Source organism: Metopolophium dirhodum, chromosome 5, assembly GCF_019925205.1.
Source record: "Metopolophium dirhodum isolate CAU chromosome 5, ASM1992520v1, whole genome shotgun sequence".
In the NCBI taxonomy this organism is placed as follows: domain Eukaryota; kingdom Metazoa; phylum Arthropoda; class Insecta; order Hemiptera; family Aphididae; genus Metopolophium; species Metopolophium dirhodum.
This window is the reverse complement of record NC_083564.1, coordinates 23,302,988-23,326,502: the sequence shown is the minus strand read 5'-3', so window position 1 is coordinate 23,326,502 and position 23,515 is coordinate 23,302,988. Positions and strand designations below refer to the sequence as shown.

The 23,515-nt window shown below is 31.0% G+C and overlaps 1 protein-coding gene across 14 annotated transcripts in view; it reads left to right on the top strand.

The window, feature by feature from the left end:
• The first annotated feature begins 3,544 nt into the window (after positions 1-3,544).
• Positions 3,545-23,515, top strand: part of LOC132944446 (ankyrin-3-like) — a 117,764-nt gene continuing 97,793 nt past the window's right edge. For 3 of the 14 annotated variants that reach the window (XM_061013780.1, XM_061013777.1, XM_061013791.1), the window contains exon 1: positions 22,650-22,836. In XM_061013780.1, coding sequence (XP_060869763.1) covers positions 22,816-22,836 — 21 coding nt within the window. In that variant the 5' untranslated portion in view covers positions 22,650-22,815. Of the gene's footprint in view, positions 3,704-3,850; positions 3,919-9,486; positions 12,268-22,649; positions 22,837-23,515 lie in introns of those variants that run through there. The other 11 variants (XM_061013788.1, XM_061013787.1, XM_061013775.1 and 8 more) reach the window with 10 other exon arrangements.

Genomic DNA, 23,515 nt, shown 5'->3' with positions numbered 1-23,515 from the left:
CAATTGAAGTACGCATTCCAATACTGCCGACGGCCGTCCTTCAAAAGTATTTGAATATAAATACAAATACATTTTAAAAGTACTCAAAATACTTTACAATCATTTTTTGCAAGCCTGGGTAGAAACGAGTTGAAAAGTTAAAGTTTCTGGTTAAGTAAGTAAATTTTAACTTTTTTAAATTGAATTCGCATTGACTTAACTGATTTTTATTGATAAAAACTTAATAGATATATAGGTAGGTAACGAGTTACTTTAAGTCAAATCCAAGATCCTACCTAACGTCAATTTATAAATAATTAAATAATAAATATTGTGTAGATATTGAAAACAGCATTTAAATAATTATAAAAATAAGGAAAATGCTTAAAATCAATTTAATATATTTATTAAAAGATTAACTCCATCGAAAATTACCTTGTCTGATCGATATATATTTATCGATCAAATTCAAAACGTTAGTAATGTTAATAACAAAATAAAAAGAAAGTAACAAACTAAATAATTTGATAATATTGGTGATAATTAATGGAGCGAAAAACTTGTTATTGAACAATTGCATAATGCTCCAGTGATAATGTAATTTACAGTGTTACTTTAATATAAGTTCAACATTGTGTTAGTTAAATACATCACTGTACTTCCATGTATGCCTTATTATTTAAAGAAAACTGCGAAGTGTTCATTCCCTGGCCCTGTTACCCTATACGTCTGTACATATTATGGATATACGCGCCACACTAAATCAAAATAGGCCGACATCTTTTTTTTCTTAAAAAAATAGTTTTGTGTCTTGTCGTCTTCGTATCACGGTATATATACAATGAAATATATGTCAACGTTTATCACAATTCACAAAGCATATTATTATTGTTCTTACGATGATCGTATCGAATGTCGGGCCGAAATCCGTCGACACAGTTAGGTAACTACTCCTATTATTAAATTATTTTTTACATGTCTGTACCACCGTTTCAAAAATAGTTTATACCGCAAACCGGAGTTGATATATTATATGTATACCTACACGTATCCACCGCAGTGAGTGATTTGTTTCGTATTATATTATACACCACAGGTTCTGCAACTATTTTAGGTTAAGTGAGGTCTTCATTTTTTTTTTTCAAAACCCAACTTGTATAATATATTTGTATAGTTATAACAATATGTAAACTGGTTTGAAATATAAAATCCACTAGATAATAATAATATATTTTAAGTTTATGAAGAACGGATTATTAAAGTTAATATTTAAAGTTTAAAATATAAAATATAATGGTAGGTTTTAAGTAGGTATATAGTGACGAGTACGCGTTGCTTTAAAAAAACTTCAGAATATTTTCATAATATATATTATGATGGTATATAGTATATACCATTAAAAACTGATGAAATATGCATTCATATCGTGCTTATCATTTTTTTTTTGAACTGAGTTACTATAATATTTAATAATTTAGGACATTAGGTATACCTATTTAACTTAACTTTTAAGTATATTAATTCTATTGTTAGATAATACTTAGGTGCTGTACTCTGTGTTTGATTCGGAGGCGGCTCCAGGGACATGGTTAGGGGTGGGGGGGGCTAGTTATAATTTCCGGACAGTTTCGATGATTTTTTTTTTGTAATTTTGTTTTAACAGTATAAAATTGTTTAGAAATACAGCTGGGGGGGGGGGGGGGGTGCGCCTCTTGGAGCTGACACTGGTATGATTTGGGTTGATACTGGTTTAAACATTATACTTCATTCGTGATTCGTCATTGATAAGCAATTTGGTGAATAATAATATAATATCACGGACCACAGTCCGATAGGACCAGAGTGACTAAGATAACCAATTTAATTACCAAGTTCAATTCACAGAGATAGATGTACAATACATACCGATGTCTTAAACAAGTTATTGAATGATTTCAATCATTTTTTTATAATACCTACATGTTTTGTTTTATTATAAAATAAAACCCCTTCGGGAAATGAACCTTCATAATTTTTTTTTGGAGAATATCTCAAATATGAAAAATATGAAAAATAATCTAAATATAATATCTAAACCCCGAAAATATGCACATATATATTATACAGAATATATTTTTTCCACGAATTCTATTTAATCAAGAAAGCATCCACATTTTTTTACCACTGTTATTGAGCTGCAACAAAACCAATGACCAAAATATAAATATTATCTGACAACCTAAAAATCTATTCTCTAATTCTAACTATATAATATATACATACAGTTCATAGAAATCTGTATAGAAATGTTAACAATAATGTTATTACAGTATAATACGCCGTCGCGGTCGTCCTACACCGAATTATTAATATTTAATAACATATATGTCGAGTTACAGTCAATAATAACACTTGACTTGAACTCATCTCTAACTGACAACTGCACATAAATATAATGTGAGTTGACGCTCATCCTCGCCTACACACGCGTCGAAGTATAATAACGATTGCGCCCCCGAGACGAAATCGTTATTATTACTATTATTACACGCCATCGTCGCCATCGGTCAGACGCATTGGCGCTCAAGTACCGGTCGAGAGAGAGAGAGAGAGAGAGAGAGAGAGAGAGAGAGAAGAGGTGGATGAGAGAAAATGAGAGCGAAAAATGAAAACAAAATTGGATACGACAACCGCAGAGATCGCGTATCACACCGCACGTACACATGCTCCACCCCTAAGCCCGCATGCCGTCTACAGCGGAGGTGTACACCTATATAATATATATATACCGGGTGTCTCGAGGGTCGTCGCGTTCGGATCCGTATTTTTCGAATTAACATTTTTGAAATACCTTGTCGGAATCCTGTATGTGTGTAAACTATAAATACGTAGAGCAACAATGTTATATAAGGGTAGGTCATACGACTATAATATACGATTTAGAAGTTTTTGGGCTTTTTCGAGATTTAAAAAGTTATACTCGTTTTCGAGTTCTCGGGATCTGCAGTTTCTAGAAAACAAATTCGTGTAAATATTTCAAGAGATAAATCGCCGATTTTCGTAAATAATATCCAAACGGTTGTATATTGTAATAGGCACCAGCAGCCGAAGCGTCTTGACTAAGTCTACAGGCAAAATGAGCGGTTGTTAAATAATTGCGACGAGTATTGGTCTAAAAATCCGTAGTCGGTCCAGACCGGTGTGAAATCATCGCGTATGATCCCGCACCGGGATAAACGATGGTCAATGATGACCAATATAACCACACCGTGCATTTTGTTCACTGCGTCCGTTTGACCGAGAGAATTTCTAGGGTATTTATCGTGTAATATAATATTAGGTATATACCTAGAGAGGTTACCTATTATCACGGTATATGGCGGCCAACGGGTTTGTACGGGGGGGAGTGAGAGAGAGAGAGAGAGAGAGAGAGAGAGAGAGAGAGAGAGAGAGAGGTAGTGAGGTAGTGAGAACGAAACCCCTCGAGACACCCTGTATTACACACACAATATTTACACCGATTCTCGGGATCGATCACCGGCGGCGGCGGTGGCGCTTCTTCGCCGGATACACCGCCCCGGTGGTGGTGCGTGTTTAATTCGCTCGTCGCGTATCTTTATATCGCTCGGCACCTATAGACCGCACGCCCGCCGTGCGAGTTTGTTTTTTGCTAGTACGATTATTACACATACATATCATATTATTACTATCGTCGTCGTCGTCGCCGCCGTCGCAGTCGTCGTAGGTACGCGTGATATTGAATCGTATAATAATTTAATACACTGGTCGCACGCCACTCGGGAATCTGTAGCGACATCGGTCGGATCGACCCCGGCGGCGCAGTCATCATGCCCTGAGCGTATAATAATATTGTATTGTAATATTGTTATAGATTAGGCAAGCGGCCGCTCGGAATTCCGTTCCACTATGGAACAAGAAGAACCGGAAAAGCCGAAAAAAGTGAGTGAACTATTTGACAACATAATATATACTATAATCGTGTGTGTGTGTGTGTGTGTTAAATGTTATACATATAACTTATGTGTAGTAGCGGTTTGAACTTTTTTTCCTCGACTCCCATTTGATATTTTTTATGCCATACCTATTACCTACCCTATAAACATTTTTTCACCGCTCTCCAAATAGTGAATTTATTGCGGTTGGTACCTATATAGTGGTTAAATAACCTTTGAAAATGTATTGTTCAAACTACCTTTTCCGACTCGCCCATTAATACTTTTGTAAATAACGCGTGATTCAAAATATATACATCCTTCGAGTCGGCACTATTGGTGGGTATATACCATATACACAATACTATATTAGGTATAATGTATATGTGTAAAGATTTAGTGCTTGCACGGTTATGTATCAGCTCTAGTGTGTAGGTATATACCTATTATTATTTATTTTGATATTACAATATAAGTATTATAATATTCGCATAGCGATGAAGATCTACACACTAGATAATAATATGATGTTGTGTATTTGGCATCGTGTAATAAATTATAATAAATGATGAACAGTATAATGTATATTTATTATTTATATACGACAGGCGGCGTCGGCGCGGGCGCGTTTTTATAGGGCGTATTCGCGACAATGGCCGTATATATAGGTACATACCTGTATATTATAATAGGTGTATAATATATATTATGTAATAAGCGACTTAGGTACTGTTTACCTATGTGTATATGTGGAGTAATTGAATTAAAATATTTCATACTTTTTCAGTTCTGTATACGAACATACTTTTATTCAATTATCATTCGTTAAAATGTAATAATTATATATCTATTAATTAATAATATACAAATGTACCTACCTACTGCATAATTACGCGAGTAGGTACCTATAAAATTGTGCGCCTAGATACGCGGTCATACTATAAACCATACATATAGGTGCCTTTGCAAATACTTCATCAAAATAATTTGAATGCATATAATATACTTATATATTATAGTTTAACCCTGGAGCTTATTATATATAGAATAAATCATCGTGTCCGATTGGAACAATATTTTATTTTTACTTATGGGTAGCTTTTGCAAGGCTGGGCAAGTAATGATTTTTTTAAATTCAGTTATGTTAATTTAATATGCACCAATAACAAAAAGTTGAAAGTTAAAAGTTAATTTAACTATAGGTTAACTTTTTATTAAGTTAAAAAAAGTTCATTTTTTATACAACGCTAGCGTACTTAATTTTTTTCCAACCCAAAACTAAATTTTAGGATATAGTGTTAATACTTCATACAGTACTTCCATATAAGATTATAGATTCGAATGATATACATTTTTAACTTTAAACAATTTACGATACATATTTTTTGACATGAAAACAAAATAGACTGAAATAGTGAAATATTATAAAATTAAAAACAAAATAAATTAACTTAACTTACTTCTTAAAATTAAAAATTAACTCGTTAATTTCACGTTAATTAAGAAAGAAATTTAGTAAGTGAACAGTTAAGTTAATGAAAACCCAAAAGTAACTAGTTAAATTAAAATAAAATTAACTTTTTAACTCGTTAATGCCCACCCTTGTTTTTTTGTATACAATATTATTTGAGCGATTAAAATTCAAGCGATTCTATTAAAATACTATAGGTAGGTTTATAAAGAGTGTTATAGTCGAAATAATTAATAAATATAATATTATTAAAACATCTAAATCATTTCTGTATGGATATAATTCTAATCATCTGTCATCCATCTGCTATTATAGAATACATGCATAAAGCATAATATTATATGAATATAATAATATGTATAAATAAATATATATTATATAATATATTATAATACATGGTATTCGGGAATCCACCCTTCTTGCAATATATTGTTGTAGTGTATGAGATATTGAGATGTATATATTTATATAAATGCCATTGCCATATTCTAGTATATTATTATATGCTACGTGACCTATACTTATACAAGACGGGCTTCGACTGCGCTATTATTATACGTTTGGTTTTCCGAAAGATTAAAAAACGTCAATACGACTGCAGAGCTATATTATATAATACAAAAGAGTGGGTTCATTTCCATTGCGGCATCTCCTATGGGAAAAGCCCGTTCCAGTGTCAAAATGCCAATCGTCTGTGAACAAAGATTGCGGGACTTAGGTATCAATCAAACTAGGTAGAGGTATAGCGTAAAAACGTCAGCTCTACATACGATTTTCTGAATTTTTCAAATTATTCTGTTTGTACCAATCGTTTCTTCACGTCACGACGTCTCAGGTCTGTTTATTGCTGGCTGCTGCAAAAATCGTGCGTAAACGATAGTTATACAGAGTGTGAAAATTACATTTTGTAGGAGTTTAAAATCGCTGTTTATATCCCCTTCCCCTTTCTAGATTTAAAGATAAATCCTAGTAAGACGCTTTAGTCTTAAAAAGCAATTTAGAATTCAATGATCCGCTATAAGACCACTGCGCCAGCAGAATGTATACATATATATATATATATAATATATTATATTGTTTTATACATCATGGCTGCCTCAGTTCAAATTGAATGCATAATGTATACATACAAACATACGTACACATGTTTTATGTAGGTTGTATAAGCTTTTATATTTTTTTATTGATTGTTATAATAATGTATTTATATATGTTATATAATTTCATCAACTGCTGTACTCTTATTTTTGTATATAAATGTAGAAATGTCAACTTGTATATATATGGAATACATTATTTTATTAGGTACTTTATAACATGGAATTATTATTTATTTAATACGTATAGTAATTTAGATATGTAATATACTGTGTACTTAGAATTCAATTACTTATCTTATCCAGTAATATTATATAATTTATATTAAACGGTGTATGTAGGACGTAGGTATATATTTATTTTAATAAATTTATTAATTAATAACTTATATAACATTAAACACTTAAATAAAAAAATTGTTGTTTATTTTTATTATTAGATTTTAGATTTTAATCGTATAATATGGTGTGTAACTATGATTTATAATAGCAATTTGGCCACATATAGATCCGTTAAATTAAAATAAGAGGTACGATAAAAATTAAAAAAAATCTTATTCATAAAATATTTTTAATTTTGTGTTACATGTATAAACATTGGTAATATAATTAGATACGAGTACCATCATAGGTTAAACCTTAATTTACTGTTCAACAATTTAAATTAGAATATATTATTTTTAATAGGTGTAAATGTCAAATATGTAATTGGTAAAAAAATATGTTAATTAACTTTTTGACATTTCAATTTTAAGAAATACATTTTTCTCTCGGATATTTTCTTTAATTTCTATTATAAACTTCGCTAATAGATTTGGGCAAGAAATAGTTTTTCTTTATTTGTTTATCAACAGGTTGTTTAAAAAAAAAAATCAATTTGCATTAAATTATATACTTTTATAGTCTTGACGATGAATATTGATTGCTGATTGTTGTATTTAGGACTTAGAATTTGATTATTAACTTTCTACTAATGTATAAGGGGTCCAAATATGGGCTTTAGTCCAGAACAATCCTTAGACACTAATTTAGCCCAAAAATCGATTTTTTGTTTACATCTGAAATGATCTTTTAATAATTTTATAGTTTTATGATAGTAATAATTTTATTATAATTAAGTAAAAATACTTTTATTATATTCACAATAGTTAACGTTGTTACGAAGATAAAAAACCATTTATATCTCTCCACTCCTCCTCAATAATATTCTATTCACATACCTACAAATTACAATGGTAAAACATTTTAATGAATATTAGAATTTTACTAAAATTAAAAAGCTAATTAGTAGGGGGGGCTAATTTTCATATTGATGTGGCTAAAAGCTCCATATACCCCCTACCCTATAATAAGTCAGTGTATAGATAGTGACGAGACAGTTCAATGTACTGCAGTTCTTAGCTATTAGGTACCTTAGATGCAAGTGCACTTGATTGGCCTCAAATACCTACATCAAGGCCCTATTTTATATCGCAGACGTTTTTAACGAAATATAATATATATAACGGTAAACCATTGTACAGTACAGTATATACAACAGTATTTAAAATTTCCTATAAAATTTCCTGTATACAAACTGTCACAAAATTAATAGACCGCAACATAAAACCTGCAAGGTCATCGAACCAACCCTAAAACAATGCTGTCAACCATAGGCGTAATCTGTGGTAAATTCTTGGGGGGAGGAAATGCATGGGCACCATAAGCGGTACCAAGGGGGGAGGATTTAGTTTTTATAATAATATTATAGAAAATCATAATGTTAGTATTAGGAAAAGTATTGACTTTTAATAAAAAAAAGTCGAATAAATGTCTATAAATGTTATACAAGTGCCTTGTGGCTTATATATCTATGTATATATTACCCAACCTAATATATATTATATATTTTATTTAATCTTTTCATACTACAGTGATATAAAATATAAAGGTCTCGAAAATGTCATTAATTTTTTTATCCGTCTATAATTTAACTAAGTTTTTCCAAACATATGGACGCAAATACAAATTGGAGTGTATGAATGTCGACCAATATTTGAGGGGGGGAGGTGGGTGAACAAATGGTTCGGTTGCGATGACGACACGTCAAACAAAATACACGCCAGAAGACGAAAAAAAAAAGAATCGTTGCAGGTGGCGACAATGCAAACTGAACAATAAAAGTATAGACAATGCGGTGAGGGTCGGAAAGAATATGTTTTTTCTACGGTAAAAAATATAATAATAACGAACCAGTGACGGCGCAGACGACGAGAGATGCACCGTATACACGACGACGACGCACGTGTACGAACGCATACAAACGCAAATTAATTTATATTTATGCGAGGAGATCGATGTGGCAGCGGCATAGATGGACGACGACGAACACCGGAACACGGACCATATTATTATGTAATCACCAAACGGTGCACGACCGAGAGAAATACAAACGTACCTACTTAATGATAAAAACAAATTATAAGTCGAGGTCCAAGCTTTTGAATGTGTCAGGCGACAGCCGGTCGTGAGACTATATTATATTCTTGAACTGCAAATTGCTGCACTAAAACGATTTGTTTTCCAATTACATTTTATTACTATCGTGTTTTAAATAAAATGCTATGATGAACTCTTAATGGCCGAATGGCCTATTTCTAACACGTTTTTATTAATCGTACACAATATTAATTTTGTACATTTTAATTCACCGGTGGCCGGTGGGATTTTTTTTATCCATATGACACACAAATCAAGTTTCAAGTTTATGATAAATTAACTTTAGATATGTCGGAAAATATTGTCTTTCCGACTTTCCGAGTATTAGTATACAGCTGACTATAACAATTCGTTTTTGCTGCAGAGCTCTCAACCGCGTAAAGAAAAATCGAAATTAATTTATCCGTAACTTACATTTTATGCCCTGTGGAAAATAGTTGAATCGTCTGCAGTCGATTGCGCAATAAAACAGCAATATACTATACAGCAAAGGCGATAGATATAACATAATCGTTGCAGTGATTGTAGCTATAATTGGTAGTCGTGTATTGTAGTTATTAAAAAAAAAAATAATTGTATTTTGTAGCACACGGTTAATCCGAGTTCCGTTTGTTACGTTGTTCAGTACGTCAGTCCGCTCGCGTGTAGATAATAGATGTTTCGAAAAGAACAATAAATTTACATTTTGTCCTATAGGTACCTATATTATAAATTATAATATTATAACACGCACATCTGCAGCGTCTTAGCAGCAAGTACGTGTAAAATATTATAACTTATTGTGTTCGTCTCGGAAGTGGTGGAGGCCGCGGACACGTCTTCCTCTCCGATGTGGTCAGGTACCTATAAGGCCCGAATAGGTACATAAGGCGTTAAGTTTAGACTGGTCGCGACCATATTTAAAAATTAAAAACCAGGACTAAAGTTATTTAAATAATTTTTTAATTTTTAATACCTAGCTAATATATGTTTATAATTGTTAATAAAATAAACAATAACATTTCTTCAAACACTCTTCGTGTACTAACCAAACATTTTTATATTTCATTTAAATAATTTAAATTAAGCCATAGTTTCCGATACGGAAGACCAATTAAAAAAAGGTGGATAAGTGGATGTCGCTCTGCTGTACAGTAGGTTACAAGTGGGTCACTGTAATGGATGGTGTTAAATTTGAATTCAATGATATAATATCATTGTATAAGAAAAACGATTCTGAGCGAAAACGGTCAGTCAGCCTATGATATTACCAAGTATATTCGATGATATTATTGTGAAGAAAGTAATTTATATATAACCTATTTACGTGGAGCCTTGTTTTAAGTTTTCAATCCTTAGCCATAAAAGTTAAACATTTTATACATTTTTAACTACAAAATAATTAATAAATTATAAATTTGATAAATGTTGTCAAAATTTAAACTTTAAATGCTTATAAAAAAAAATTATGCCTATGTATATTTAATATTTTTTAAGTGCAATTGAAACATTATATCACGAGCCTTGCATTAAATTTTCACGCTTTTTTACACAACAAATAAAATTTTATTGATATTTATAGAAAAAAAACTAAAAAAAATTGAAAACTGACAATGTCCGTATACAGCTCAAAAAGAGTCAAAATATTTTCAAAATTTTATGGTGTATAGAAAATGCTAATATAAACATTCAGTCAACATTTCATGTCCCTACGGTCATTTGTTTTAGAGTTACACCAAAAACCAAAATCGATTTTCTCGAAAACAGATTTTGCGTAAAAATTCCCGTTTTTCCTTAATTTTTCTTTTGTTTTTCACGTCGCTTTCGAAAACTACTGGGAAATTTTTACTTTTGACCCCCCAAAGTACCAACTAGATTCACTTTCCTATCAGAAAAGTTACTGTTGAAGAAAATCCAAGCACTTTTACTGTCCTAAAAGGTGATGACAGACACAAAAAAAAAAAAAAAAAACACATCATTGTAAAATCAATACATTCATCGCTTCGCTCAGAATCTAAAAAGATTATTTTTTCTTAGCGCAAAATAAATTACAATCAGGCCAAAATATAATCTTGAATCTTGATAAATTTTAGGTATGCATAATCACCACAAATTACGCCATTGGATTAGTTGCATGTTTGTGGTTTTTAAATAAAATGTTATACTACCTATATTTTGTTATTTATTATTTTAATGTGCAGGCACCTAGGTTTAAATTTTTTTTTCATCCCCCTCCCGTACAAAATGTTTATGTATAATTATCGCCACTGGTAGACTATAGTATACTATAGGTATACGGCCCAATGCTGTAGCCAGAAAATAAAGCAAGAATACAAGACCATATTACGAACTTTTAATTTTTATCAAACGTAATAATATTATATTATATTATGAAAAAGCCAAAAAAAATGTTTTAAAAAGATATCGGGGGAGGAACGTGCCCTCCTTCTCCGGCACTGCTTGGACCTATACCCATTTAATACGCGCGCACGTATTCTGCATTGACGTCTGCGGGCATAATATAATATATTATAATATTGTGTTCGTCTCGGCGGCGGCCGGACACGTCGTAGTCTTCCTCACCGACGTGGTCCCCGAATACCTAAGGCGTAAAGTTTATATTTATCGGTCTATTTTTACGGGCCTGCGTGCACCAGCGTCGCGCGCGCGCGTTCACGCACACACGGACACGGTTATATCCGCGCGTACGAATATATAATCGAGGAGAGGAATATATTATATTCGTCTGTGTACGCGTTTTCATTTTTTATCGTCACAAAAGTTTACACGAATCGCCCGCCGGACTCCCGAGATTTGCGCCGCCGCCGCCGCCGCCGCCGCCGGACCGACCAAACACGACCAATTAATGCGCATGCCGCGGGTGCGTTGAACGATCGTCGCCATCCACCACATAATAATATTATATCATTAAAATATTATCACCATTATTATTTTAGCAGCGCCGACAGTTTTTTTCGATAATCTTATAGCGGACCGACGAAAAGACAAACGACGACATAACAATATAATACATAATATAATTGATCGATTTCCGTCGAAAACGCAAATCGTTCGGTTTTTCGTTCCGTTTCGCCTCTTTTTCCATCTCGGGCCGTCCGTCTTCTTAATATTTTTCACCGTCGCTCTCTAACGTGCGCACGACAATAATATAATAGTAATAATAATAATCATATTATTATTATATTGTATACACTCGCGCGCGGATATACACCGCACACGCGGGCGTTGACATTGACCGGACGATTAAATAATAATAATAATTATTATTATGAACAACAATAAGAAAATCCCATCCGTTCTCAACGTCAACGTAAGTACCTACCACGAAGTAGTATTACGAGTACACTTGTACTCGAGTATTTCTGTGAGTACCTTCACAATAACGTCATAATATTTATATAATTATATTGCATGTTATAATAATACGCGTACAGATCGGCTCGGTACATTTTTTTTTCAACATTTAACATACCTAGGTATACTTGAATACCTGTACTAACCTACCAAGGTACAGGTGCCCAATATTATATTACGCGTATAAATTGTGCGCAGCACTAATCCGCACGGCTATTAATTATTATATTGTATTTTGTCGTGTCCGAAAACGCGCAACAGTTATTACGAATATATATATATATACATATAAATGTAACAATAATAATTTTGTGTCCACCAAGTACCTACGCCTATAATATAATGCCAAAGCCCCTCGTGTTTTCCTGTTGAGTCGTGTAATTTTATTGCGTTTCGAATTCCGCCGACGGTGCTCGTCGTCCGATGGTATTTTTTACGCGTGCACTTGTACGTCGTTGTTGAATATTCGATTTTTACATATTATATCACGTTTCACCTAATGGCTAATGTCTACCGATATTAAAATATATGTATATTTGATACATTATACCATGCGGTAGGCAGTAAGATATTATGGCGCATATTATGGGATGATTTTGAAATTCTGCAATACTTAAATCGAAACACTCTTTTGACCGTTGATCAATAGTAATTTATAATATTATAATACTATTCATTAGTCATTATAGTATATTATATACCTACCCGTTTACATCGCTGTATTTAGTATATTGTTTTATGCATATTAATTATCCATAGTAATAATATATTGTAGTATTGTATATTCAAATGATTTTCATCAAAGTGTTTAAACATGATTTTTTTCACATTTTTCCTTTTTACATATGAACGCATTTTTTAACAGAATTAATTGAAAAAAAATTATGGATGTTAAAATATTTCTTTAATGTTACAAAAAAAACAACAGTAGATAAGCAGTCTGTTTTTTAACACATAATAATATTATATACTGATTTGCATGGAATACACTTTTTGAGGAAAAACAACATTATCTTACTTACAGCCTATATAGGTAGGTAATAATCTTTTGTTGTGTGAGTATAGGAACTGTTATATAGGTTGTCACCAGCGGAAATTCGTTAAGAAAATTTAGTTCGATTAGAAATATTAGCATTACAAAAAAAGTATAGTTGAAAACGATATGACACTGAAATGTCTAACAAAATCATATTATACTGATAGCAAATTGCAAATAGCTCATGAGTCATTATACGTTCTCTAAATTCTGTTAACATATTTTCGTCTAATTTTCTTACTCGTTAGATTAACGCGCATTAAGCATTTTAAAGTAAATATAAAACGACTGTAGAGTAGTCAATTATTGTCACTATACAGAGTCTGAATAATCTGATGCATTTTTATGTAGTTATAAATGATTATTATTAAAATCAGTAAAATGTATTTTAAAACTATATAATATTTACCAACATATGAAAATTCTTAAATGTGTGAATCAATTAATGATTAAACTATATTATCTACCTTCTATATAAATTAACTATATTTAACTAGCTGCACAGTGTTAAGACTTAAGATTAATAAAATCAATATTTCGTTGTTTTTTGAAATACTATGAGGTACACTCACTTGTGTATATATATAGCTTGGTATGACTCGCGTAGGAAGTTATATATTAGTCGTTAATTTTAAAGTTATTTTTTCAAGTTCTCTTTACAGCTTATCAAATGTTTTTCATTTTCAAAATTTGTATATTATACATTATATACAAACCGAAAATTCAGTTCTACTTAAATAATATTATGTATACAGTGAAATTTTTTAATCATATATTTTGTCAGTGACGGTCAAATGATTTTTGCCGTGTGTGTGTGTGTGTGTGTGTGTGTGGGGGGGGGGGGGGGGGGGTGATTTTTAACGTACAATATTTGGTCGCTAAAAATATAATTTATTTATTTATTTATTTCATTTTAAACCTGTGTTGAAGTTATTATAAATATTGAACAAAGGCTATGAGGGATCTATTCTCCCTACCTACCGACTACCCGTTTGACCAGTACCACCACTGCATAATTTACACGCGTTCTGTACTTTTTAATTATAAAAAACGTATAGCCGAATATATAGCCATATAGGAACTATTATACCAATGTAGAAGATATATATCTCCTAACTTCTTAAGCCTTAGTTCTTGTAGTTTATACACAGCCAAGTACAACGAACCTACCGTTAATAAACTCTTCTTATCCATCTAATTTTTAAACTAGCACATTTTTTGAATATTTATTAGAGTTCATTAAATTGTTGAAATAATCATTATATTATATAGTTCTATATATATATATAAGCTTTCCATTCCATATTTTTAAGAATACAACACTGTTAAATATTTAGTCAATGTAAACTAAAAACTACTAAAGATTTTACTACTATAGGTAGTTGTGGCTCTCTAATACGGTGATAATCTTCCATAATTGTGTATATCAAAAAATATAGCAGAAGAGACACTGACCGGTCCTTGAAGTAGATAAACGCATCTAACTCAAAAGTTGCATAATATAACAATTATATTATATTAAATTTGTTTTATAATCAACGTAATAAATTAATAATAAATACCTAGGTACTGTACCTACGCGACACAAAATGTTGATACCTTTTGGCTTTTCTACTTACCGCGGTCGTGTTTATACAAAACGTATTGATTTATTACCGAGACGCGGTAGCCTTGATGCGTTAGCGTTTGTTATGTTTCGTTCTAACGATCTTACGATTCCCACGCAAGATTATATTTACCCTCAAGTATAGTGACAGTTAACCCTGTGAAATATGTGATACCGTGACGTAGGTATATAGACTATATAATATATACATACTAAATTCTATTGAACCAACACTCGGTGTATTTTGCCTCTTGTTACACGTCAATAAACGCTTGTAAATTATCGCAATACGTGTTATAGTGTTAATGTTTTAGTAAGCATTTTATTAAATTAAGTTAATACTATTATAACAATATCTATTCAAACAAATTATAACAAACAACTTAAGCTCCATATAAATAGGTACCTATATGGCTATATGGTTCTATACTGTATTATGTACAAATGTACAATGTACATAATAACATGTACACGTGCAGTATACTGTTTATAATATGTCAATTAATAATACTATTTAATATTTATTAAATTTATAACTTCATAAATATATACTTCAATATACTATATACCTAGCAAGTTCACATAAAAATTAATTTATCGACACAAATACAAAATAAGTGTATTCTCTCATAATTTATCGATCATAATGATATTATACTTATTACCGTATACGTGTACACCACAGTATATTGTTATATTTCGAACGTAGAAATAAATTGTCATTTGATGGAAATACAATTTTAAATACTACCACAAGCTACAGCTGCCCTGCATACTTAGTTCAAAATAATATGCCAATTTTATTTGTTTAGTTCAAAAAACCAAATTGATTGCTAGTGATTACGACATATCAACTTACTCTAGGTTAACTACAATCCATCAGTAAGGATTTTTTTTTTTAAATATTTAAGTTTGACTAAGTACTTATGGGTATTTGATCAAACAATACCAGAAAATATCAGATATTATGTTTAGTTGTTTTATTGCCATATCACTCGTAAGATATTTAGTTGTTATTAGTGATATATAATTATTGACAATAAACTATTTGATTAACTTGTTGATAATAATTTATAATCGACTATCTATATGTATTTTTGAACAAACTTATAAGTTAGGTACAACTTAACGAAAGTGGTTCTATAATATACTTTTTACGAAAATATTATAAGAAATATTAAAGAACATCATTGCTTACATTAATATCGTTCAAAGATCTAGTCGCGAGTTTATATATTATTTATATAAAATTACATATATTATTAGTATAGAATATAAACAATATTTTAATACGTCATTTCCTAATGGTTTCGAGCACGTACGAAACATTGGACAATACAAATTCTCTGGAGAAATTAAGCGCAGAAAACATTAACAAGAAAAAAACGTAGTTAGTTTTAAATTATATTAGAATTGAATGTATTTTACAACCTAAAAACACGAAAGCGATTTTTTTTATAAAAAGTACCATGTTGTTTCATACTTACACCTAATATTATAGTTTTATAGTTTATTCTGTTTGATATAGTAAATTAAAGCTTGTAGATTTAGCTTGTACATTTTTTTTAGATTTTTGTGTAGGTACTAGGTACCTATTTACAATATAATATTATAAGTAGGCATTATAATTCTATAAATATTATCAAATATATGATTGCATTGCTATAGAAAAATATTAAAATCAATAAGAAATGAACTCAAAATAGTGTCTATAAAGTAATTCAACTCAAAAGTTGGTACAAATATCATAAATTCAATTGCGTTAATGTTTTAATTTATTTATTATTGATGATTTTGTTCAAAATTAGGTTAATTTGTATTTGATGCGACTAAAACATCTAAATATTGATTGTATTATAAACTGCACGTTTTTAAATCATCTGCTGTGTATCTAATTTTGGAATGTTGGAAAACAATTGCCATTTTGGCTCGGAAACACGTTACTGTTAATAGGCGACGAATGATGCTGCAGTGGTGACATTTAAGTGAATATATTATTTTAATAAAGCTCGTTGAACCATGTCACCTACGAACAAAATGAGATTACCCGTTATTATTATATTTTCTCATAAAATATTAAATAATATTGTTTATTTATTGTTTTTATTCGTTTTCATTTCAATTTTATCTTTTTTGACTAAACGGAATATTGATTCTGCAAAAGTATTTTTATATTTCTATACAGTGACCCTGGACGAAATCCAATTGTATCTACTTACAATATGGTTCTGAATGTAAAACAGACAGTATCATACATTACCTATATTATTGTACACAAAATACAAATGGATGTTAGGTGAATCGAGACGCAGCTGTGAATTACCGCTCGTATGTCCTATTTGACCTTTATACCTATAGTATGTTAAGGAAATCAATAGTTTCCACTAAAGTCTAAAAGTAGACGCTAGTTTGCTATAGCGCAGAAATGTTGTAGAAGAAAACACTTTAGAGGTGAATAAATAATTTTTTAATAAGAGAATATTAAATGTTCAGTTTGTGCTACATATGGTTGTGTAGGACGCATTGCCCATTGGTAAAGTTGTAGCACGACCTAATACACTTTTGAAACGAATCTATTAACCAAAACTTATAACCATTCTATATTTATATTTTATATATTACAATATGTATATAGATTAAACTTGATGGCTGAAAATCAAAATTACATACGTCGCTAAAATGTTATGATTAATGATATTAAATATTATGTTTATTTTACCCGTAAAATCAAAATTATCATATCTACCAAAAATTTATTCGGTTTATTACTTATATTAAATTGAGAGACGTGCGTTCAGTTTTTAGTATCAACGTCGTATATATATTCGATTGTGCATGTTTATCGCAAAAAAATTATCGAAGTTTATTGCTTCAAAAGGTTAGACTACCTGGTTATAAAATATCTATAGTTTTTATTTCCATTTCCGAGTGTATTAAAAAATCATATCTACGTGCGTGTTGAGCAAACAACTGTCGCAGAAATATATTATATTATGATATCATATTATACATTTTCGTTGTAGTCTGCCGGTATACAATAAAGGTATTTCCGATATGAATTTATAAATTATTTTTTCATTCATATGACGTATGAATTCGGAATCGCAGAATGATGCAGGTACACCTACTGTCGCGTTGTAGCTGATTCTAAACCGAACGACGGAGATACATTGATTGTAAAATTATATGCGTGGCGTGTGCTTTTAAATAACATTATTATTACGCAATGATAATACTTTCTGGGATATAGAAAATATTTTTTATTTAGCCTCGATTACAGTTTGGGAATCAAACACAAATGGCACTCGGGTGTCAGGTACTCGTATATTAGAGTGTTCAAAAAATTAATATTTTGGGAAAATTACAAATCTGTATAGTGTACCTATTAGCAAACTGCAGATTACATAAATGTATTATTTATTGAATTGTGTTTTGTCCGTTTTTACATACATTTCTATCATTTACAATTTTTGAATTTAGTACAATTTCTCAGGTACGTTGTTCCTAAATTTGCTACTAGGTATATTTATTAGTCAATACTTACGTCATAATTCATTGATAACGAGCATCACGAGTTAAAAACCGATTTAAATTAGTGCTCGATCACCGGAAACATACATATAGGTAACTGATATTTTAATAGAATATTATTGTTTCGACCTTTAGTTATATTATGAGTTATAATATAATGACATATAATACCTAGTTCTAATTTATATAACTACTCTTATAATTCATCTCTAAAGTAGGTTAAGACATTGCTTACGCTCCAAACTTTATTTGTTATAAACACAATATATTATTTTAAATTATTTTCATTGTTATTCAAAAACTGTGACTGAGTGAAAAATAAATGTACTTCAGGTTTACACTTGACCGTGAAAACTTGTAACCTATAGTTTAGTTATTTGGCTAACACTTTTTGTCCATCTATTATTAGCATTTCAATAAGCGTATTTGTTTTTAATTAAGTTCCAAGTACTTGCACTAAATGACAATATGTAGAATTTTTAAAAACGCAATAAACAAAATTTAAATTAGTTTACATTGAAAATGTAAAATTTTAAATATAACAACTTAAAAGTTATATTTAACTAAAACCAAGCGAAAACAAAAAAATTATATTTAAGGCAAAATAACTAATCACTATTTATTATAATAGTTTATCCGATTAACAGAAAATTATGAGTACTGCAATAGCCAATAAAACGACTATACAATACACATTATACATGGGTAAAATGAATATACATATCATATTTTATATTCTAATATTGAGGGTAGAAATTTGGTATTTAATATATACCTGCAGGGTTTCCTGTATAAAATGTTTTCTTTCTATTTTTATCTTCGATTGTCTCAAATTCGTCACGCTTATATACAAATTTTATATTACTAAAATATTACGTATCTATAGTATAATATTGAATTACAAACTTGAGATTGCATCGTAAGTAAAATGATCCATGAAGATAATGGGACATGGGAAACAAGACTACGATGTTAATTTATTATATTTAATAAGGTCGTATGCCCACTCGAATGCGATTTTTTAAAATGGTCACGACAATATTATTACGACAATCATCAATCTATATATATATATATATATATATATATATATATATATATATTATGAGTGCCTACCTACTGTTTACGACTATTCTGTGTAGGACATATTATATACTTTGATAGTTGATACAATGAAGAATCATCAGGTGGCATTCGTAATATAATGCAATATAATTTTTTTAAGTGTTGTGTCTCCTACTGATATTATACTGTATTTGTTACAATTTAACTCAAAATATCGATATTTGATGTTAAGTGCTAATAATAACTATTTAAGTACAAATGTCACGAAAACATAAATGTTTTTATTCCGTAAATTTAATAAAATAGGCACATATAAAGTATAAACGATAATTATTACCTTATGTACATTCTAATATACAACATTATTATAGACGCGTATTGTTGAATTATGCGGATACTAATTATATTTTATTATTGACACGATATTTAAAGTTTAAACTTTGTGGGTTTAACTCTCAATAAAATTTCAATTTTTCAGAGACGTTATGCTGATATTATTATATTATAATAATTCATGCTACAGAGATTAAAATAATAGGTATTGATGATTTACCCTAGTCGTTGATTGAAAATATTGTTCTGACATTAAGAAATATTGCATTATTATAAAATCAAGTTTCTCGAGGGTGTGTTTTTGGCAATTCGCAATATCTTTAATATACCTTGTTATATTAAAAACATAGAGGATTGTAGGACTGGTATGATGACCGCCACGGTACCGCCCGCCATAATAATTAATATGTATTGATGAATGGTGTTTAAACATTTTTACCTAACTTTTTAACCTAACCTATTACTGGAAACATCGATAAGTTTTCGACTCAGCACCGAGAAAACTCACAGAAAATAGAAATGAATAAATAATATTATTACATAATATTACACAATAATACGAATTACAATTTTTTAAACATTTTATTTTGTTCGAAACGAAGGTTGCAGGTGTTTATAGGTAGGTACTCACAGTTTTAATATTTTTTAATTGATGGCGGAAAAATTAAATTTCAACTTTTTCACAAATTAATCGAGTTTGGAAACTCGCCGTTTATTTATTACGAGTTGTGACTTATAGCCATCGCATAAATTCATAGCCGCGTATATATATATTGTACATATAGTCCATGCAGGCGGGGGGGTGTGAAATTATAATATATTATATACGATATATACGTCAGAAAATTCGCACTCCGACGTTGCCAGATTTGTGCTAATAAAGAGAGTAGGGTAAGTTTTCGTTCGTTCCCCCGGCCTGGGGTTCCGCTGCCGCCGCCGCCGCCGCCGCCGCCGCCGCACCGGATCTAATCTGCACACCCCTCGCGCGCGGCTGCAGTGACGGCGGCGGCGGCGGCGCGTATTGATTTTGCACAGACCGCCGCGGCTGGCGGCGACGCCGTTCGATATAAAACGCCGCGCTACACCTACACCCCGACCGACGGCAGTCGCTGGATTCGTGTTTTTTATTGTGCTCTCGCACGCATTACCAACCTAAAAGCACGCGACCTCCGCACCCCATCACCGGTATATGGTATACGCGCACGGGCATGATATATAGTGCGGCGGCAACCGTTTGTCGAATTATTGCACAATTTTCCCGACATTGGGATACCCACTGTACCTACATAGGACATGCAAAGGAGGATAGGTGTATATATATTGTCCAACTCGCGTGGCGTGCGTAGCAGGGATCAATCCGATTGCGCATCGTCGAGATCACCTATACTATACTATACTATATAATATTAAATATAAATAAATATCATATTACTAATATTTAATATTGTCGTATTGACGTCGTCGTGTCGTACATACGATATTTCCGTGTACATAGTGTTATTCAGTGGTGAACCTAAAATAACCCATAAGTAATATAAAATTGACCCACCACCCATCCGCCCACCAACAATTTATGATAAACACAAGTACCTACTATTATTATTTAGTAATCGTTTTTCACTTTCATAACCACCCACCCAACCCTAAATATTAAAAAAAATCGAGAAGCAAACGCTTCTCAAAGACCACGTTTGTTTCGTGTCTAAGACACTTGTACAATTGAAATATATAATTTAAAATTTGTACAAGATCGTGAACCAGGAATTAGTATACAAATATTAAAAGCTCAAGTTCATTAACTTTTTGTCAAGTTCAAAAATGACAAGTTTGTTTTTTAAATCTTGACATTCTTATCGGACATCTTAGACCTGTTTAAATAAACCACCCTTACATAGTTACATATTATAATTTACAATATCAAGCTAATTTTCAAGTATAAAGCAATTGAATTATAAGGTACCTATTTCAAAGACATAATGGCAATTAACAGTAAATGTTTGCGATTGAAATCATTAATGGCTCATTAGGAAATTATTATTTATTTCAGTAAAGTAGACATAATAAATTTAAGTGTGTCGACGTATCGTGTTCATATGGTAATTTAATTTTTTAATTATTTCAGTTTAATTTTGTACTGTTAAATATAATTCATGAAAAATGAAGATATTTTTGAACACATATCAAACATTTTGTATTTTAAGTTTCTTCAAAGAATATAAATCTAATTGCCACACAATTATTTTTATCCATAAATTACGAAAACAAGAAATATTATGTTGGTGTATTAAATAATTTAAAAAATAATGATCTTAAAATTTAGTCGAGTTGTTTTTATAAAAATAAATAAAAGTTTTCGTGTAGCCTCATTGTGTTAACGTTTTAATCGATAAGTCAAACGTTTCAAAAGGTTAAAGTTCAAAATAAAAAAAAATAATAACATTTTTTTTTTTTTAAATTTCTTACAAATTATTTCGTATTGTTCTTATTATTGTACTTTTTCTTATAATTCTTCTTTTTTTTAAATACATGTTCAATAGGCTTAACCCGCATATAGGTATATCCATCCCTTGTGGAGGTCATACACACACACACACACACACACACACACACACATACACAAATGTGGCATTTGCAGCAAGTGCGCGCACTAGTTACGCCCGTGGGGGTTGGCAGCATTGACCAGTTGGGGGCTTTTTCAGTAATGACATTTGGGTGAGGGCGTCGCACAGGGGAGGTGTTGGCCGTCTCGTCGCCGGCGATAAGCTCGAAGGGGCCAGTTTAGTATCGGTGCCGTACGCGGCAACACCGGCACACAAATGGCGTAATTCAGACACAATTTACTTGTTGTTATATTATTAATAATATTATATAGTTGTATCACTAAGACAATTCGTTGAGTAGTATACGCACCGCGGTCCGCGGCGTGGGTGGACATGGTCACCGAAACCGGACAAGTAAGAGTTTTGATTGTGTATCGTCGTGTTAAAAAAAGAATTTTGGCGAAACATTATTATTATTTTTCCCTATTTATTCGCACAATAATATACGAAACAGCGCTTCGCCTTTCTAGTTCTGTAGCCAAACCGTTGAAATTCGGTAAACGATAGGTATATAATATACCGATTGCAAAAAATAGTATTAATTCGTAATGGTGCCGTAAAGCTTATAGGATTTTTTCGATATTTAAATTTCTTAAATTATTAAGAACCTATAAATTATGATGATAATAGTTTTTTTAATAATTTTAATATTGAGGTCTGTGTAGGATAACAATTTACATACAACAAGTGTTACACTGATATCCTTTTAACATATTTCATATTTTATTTCATCATCTGATCGTGCTATACTTATTTTTAATATGACGTCTCGTAATGAAGTCTTTATGATTTTGACATGAAATCAATACTCATTACGCACTGATGTCTGATGTTGGCCATCAGTCATCACACCATATATACGAAGCTAAGCATTAAATCGGAACTACGTGCATTTAACGACTGCCTTCAATTGTTTGGTATTTTATCTCGTGTAAATAAACCGTATATAATGATATTGTCATTATCGTTATTACCTAAGTAAAATAATATATTTTATAATAATAATAATAAGGCTATTTTGGTTAATAGTGCT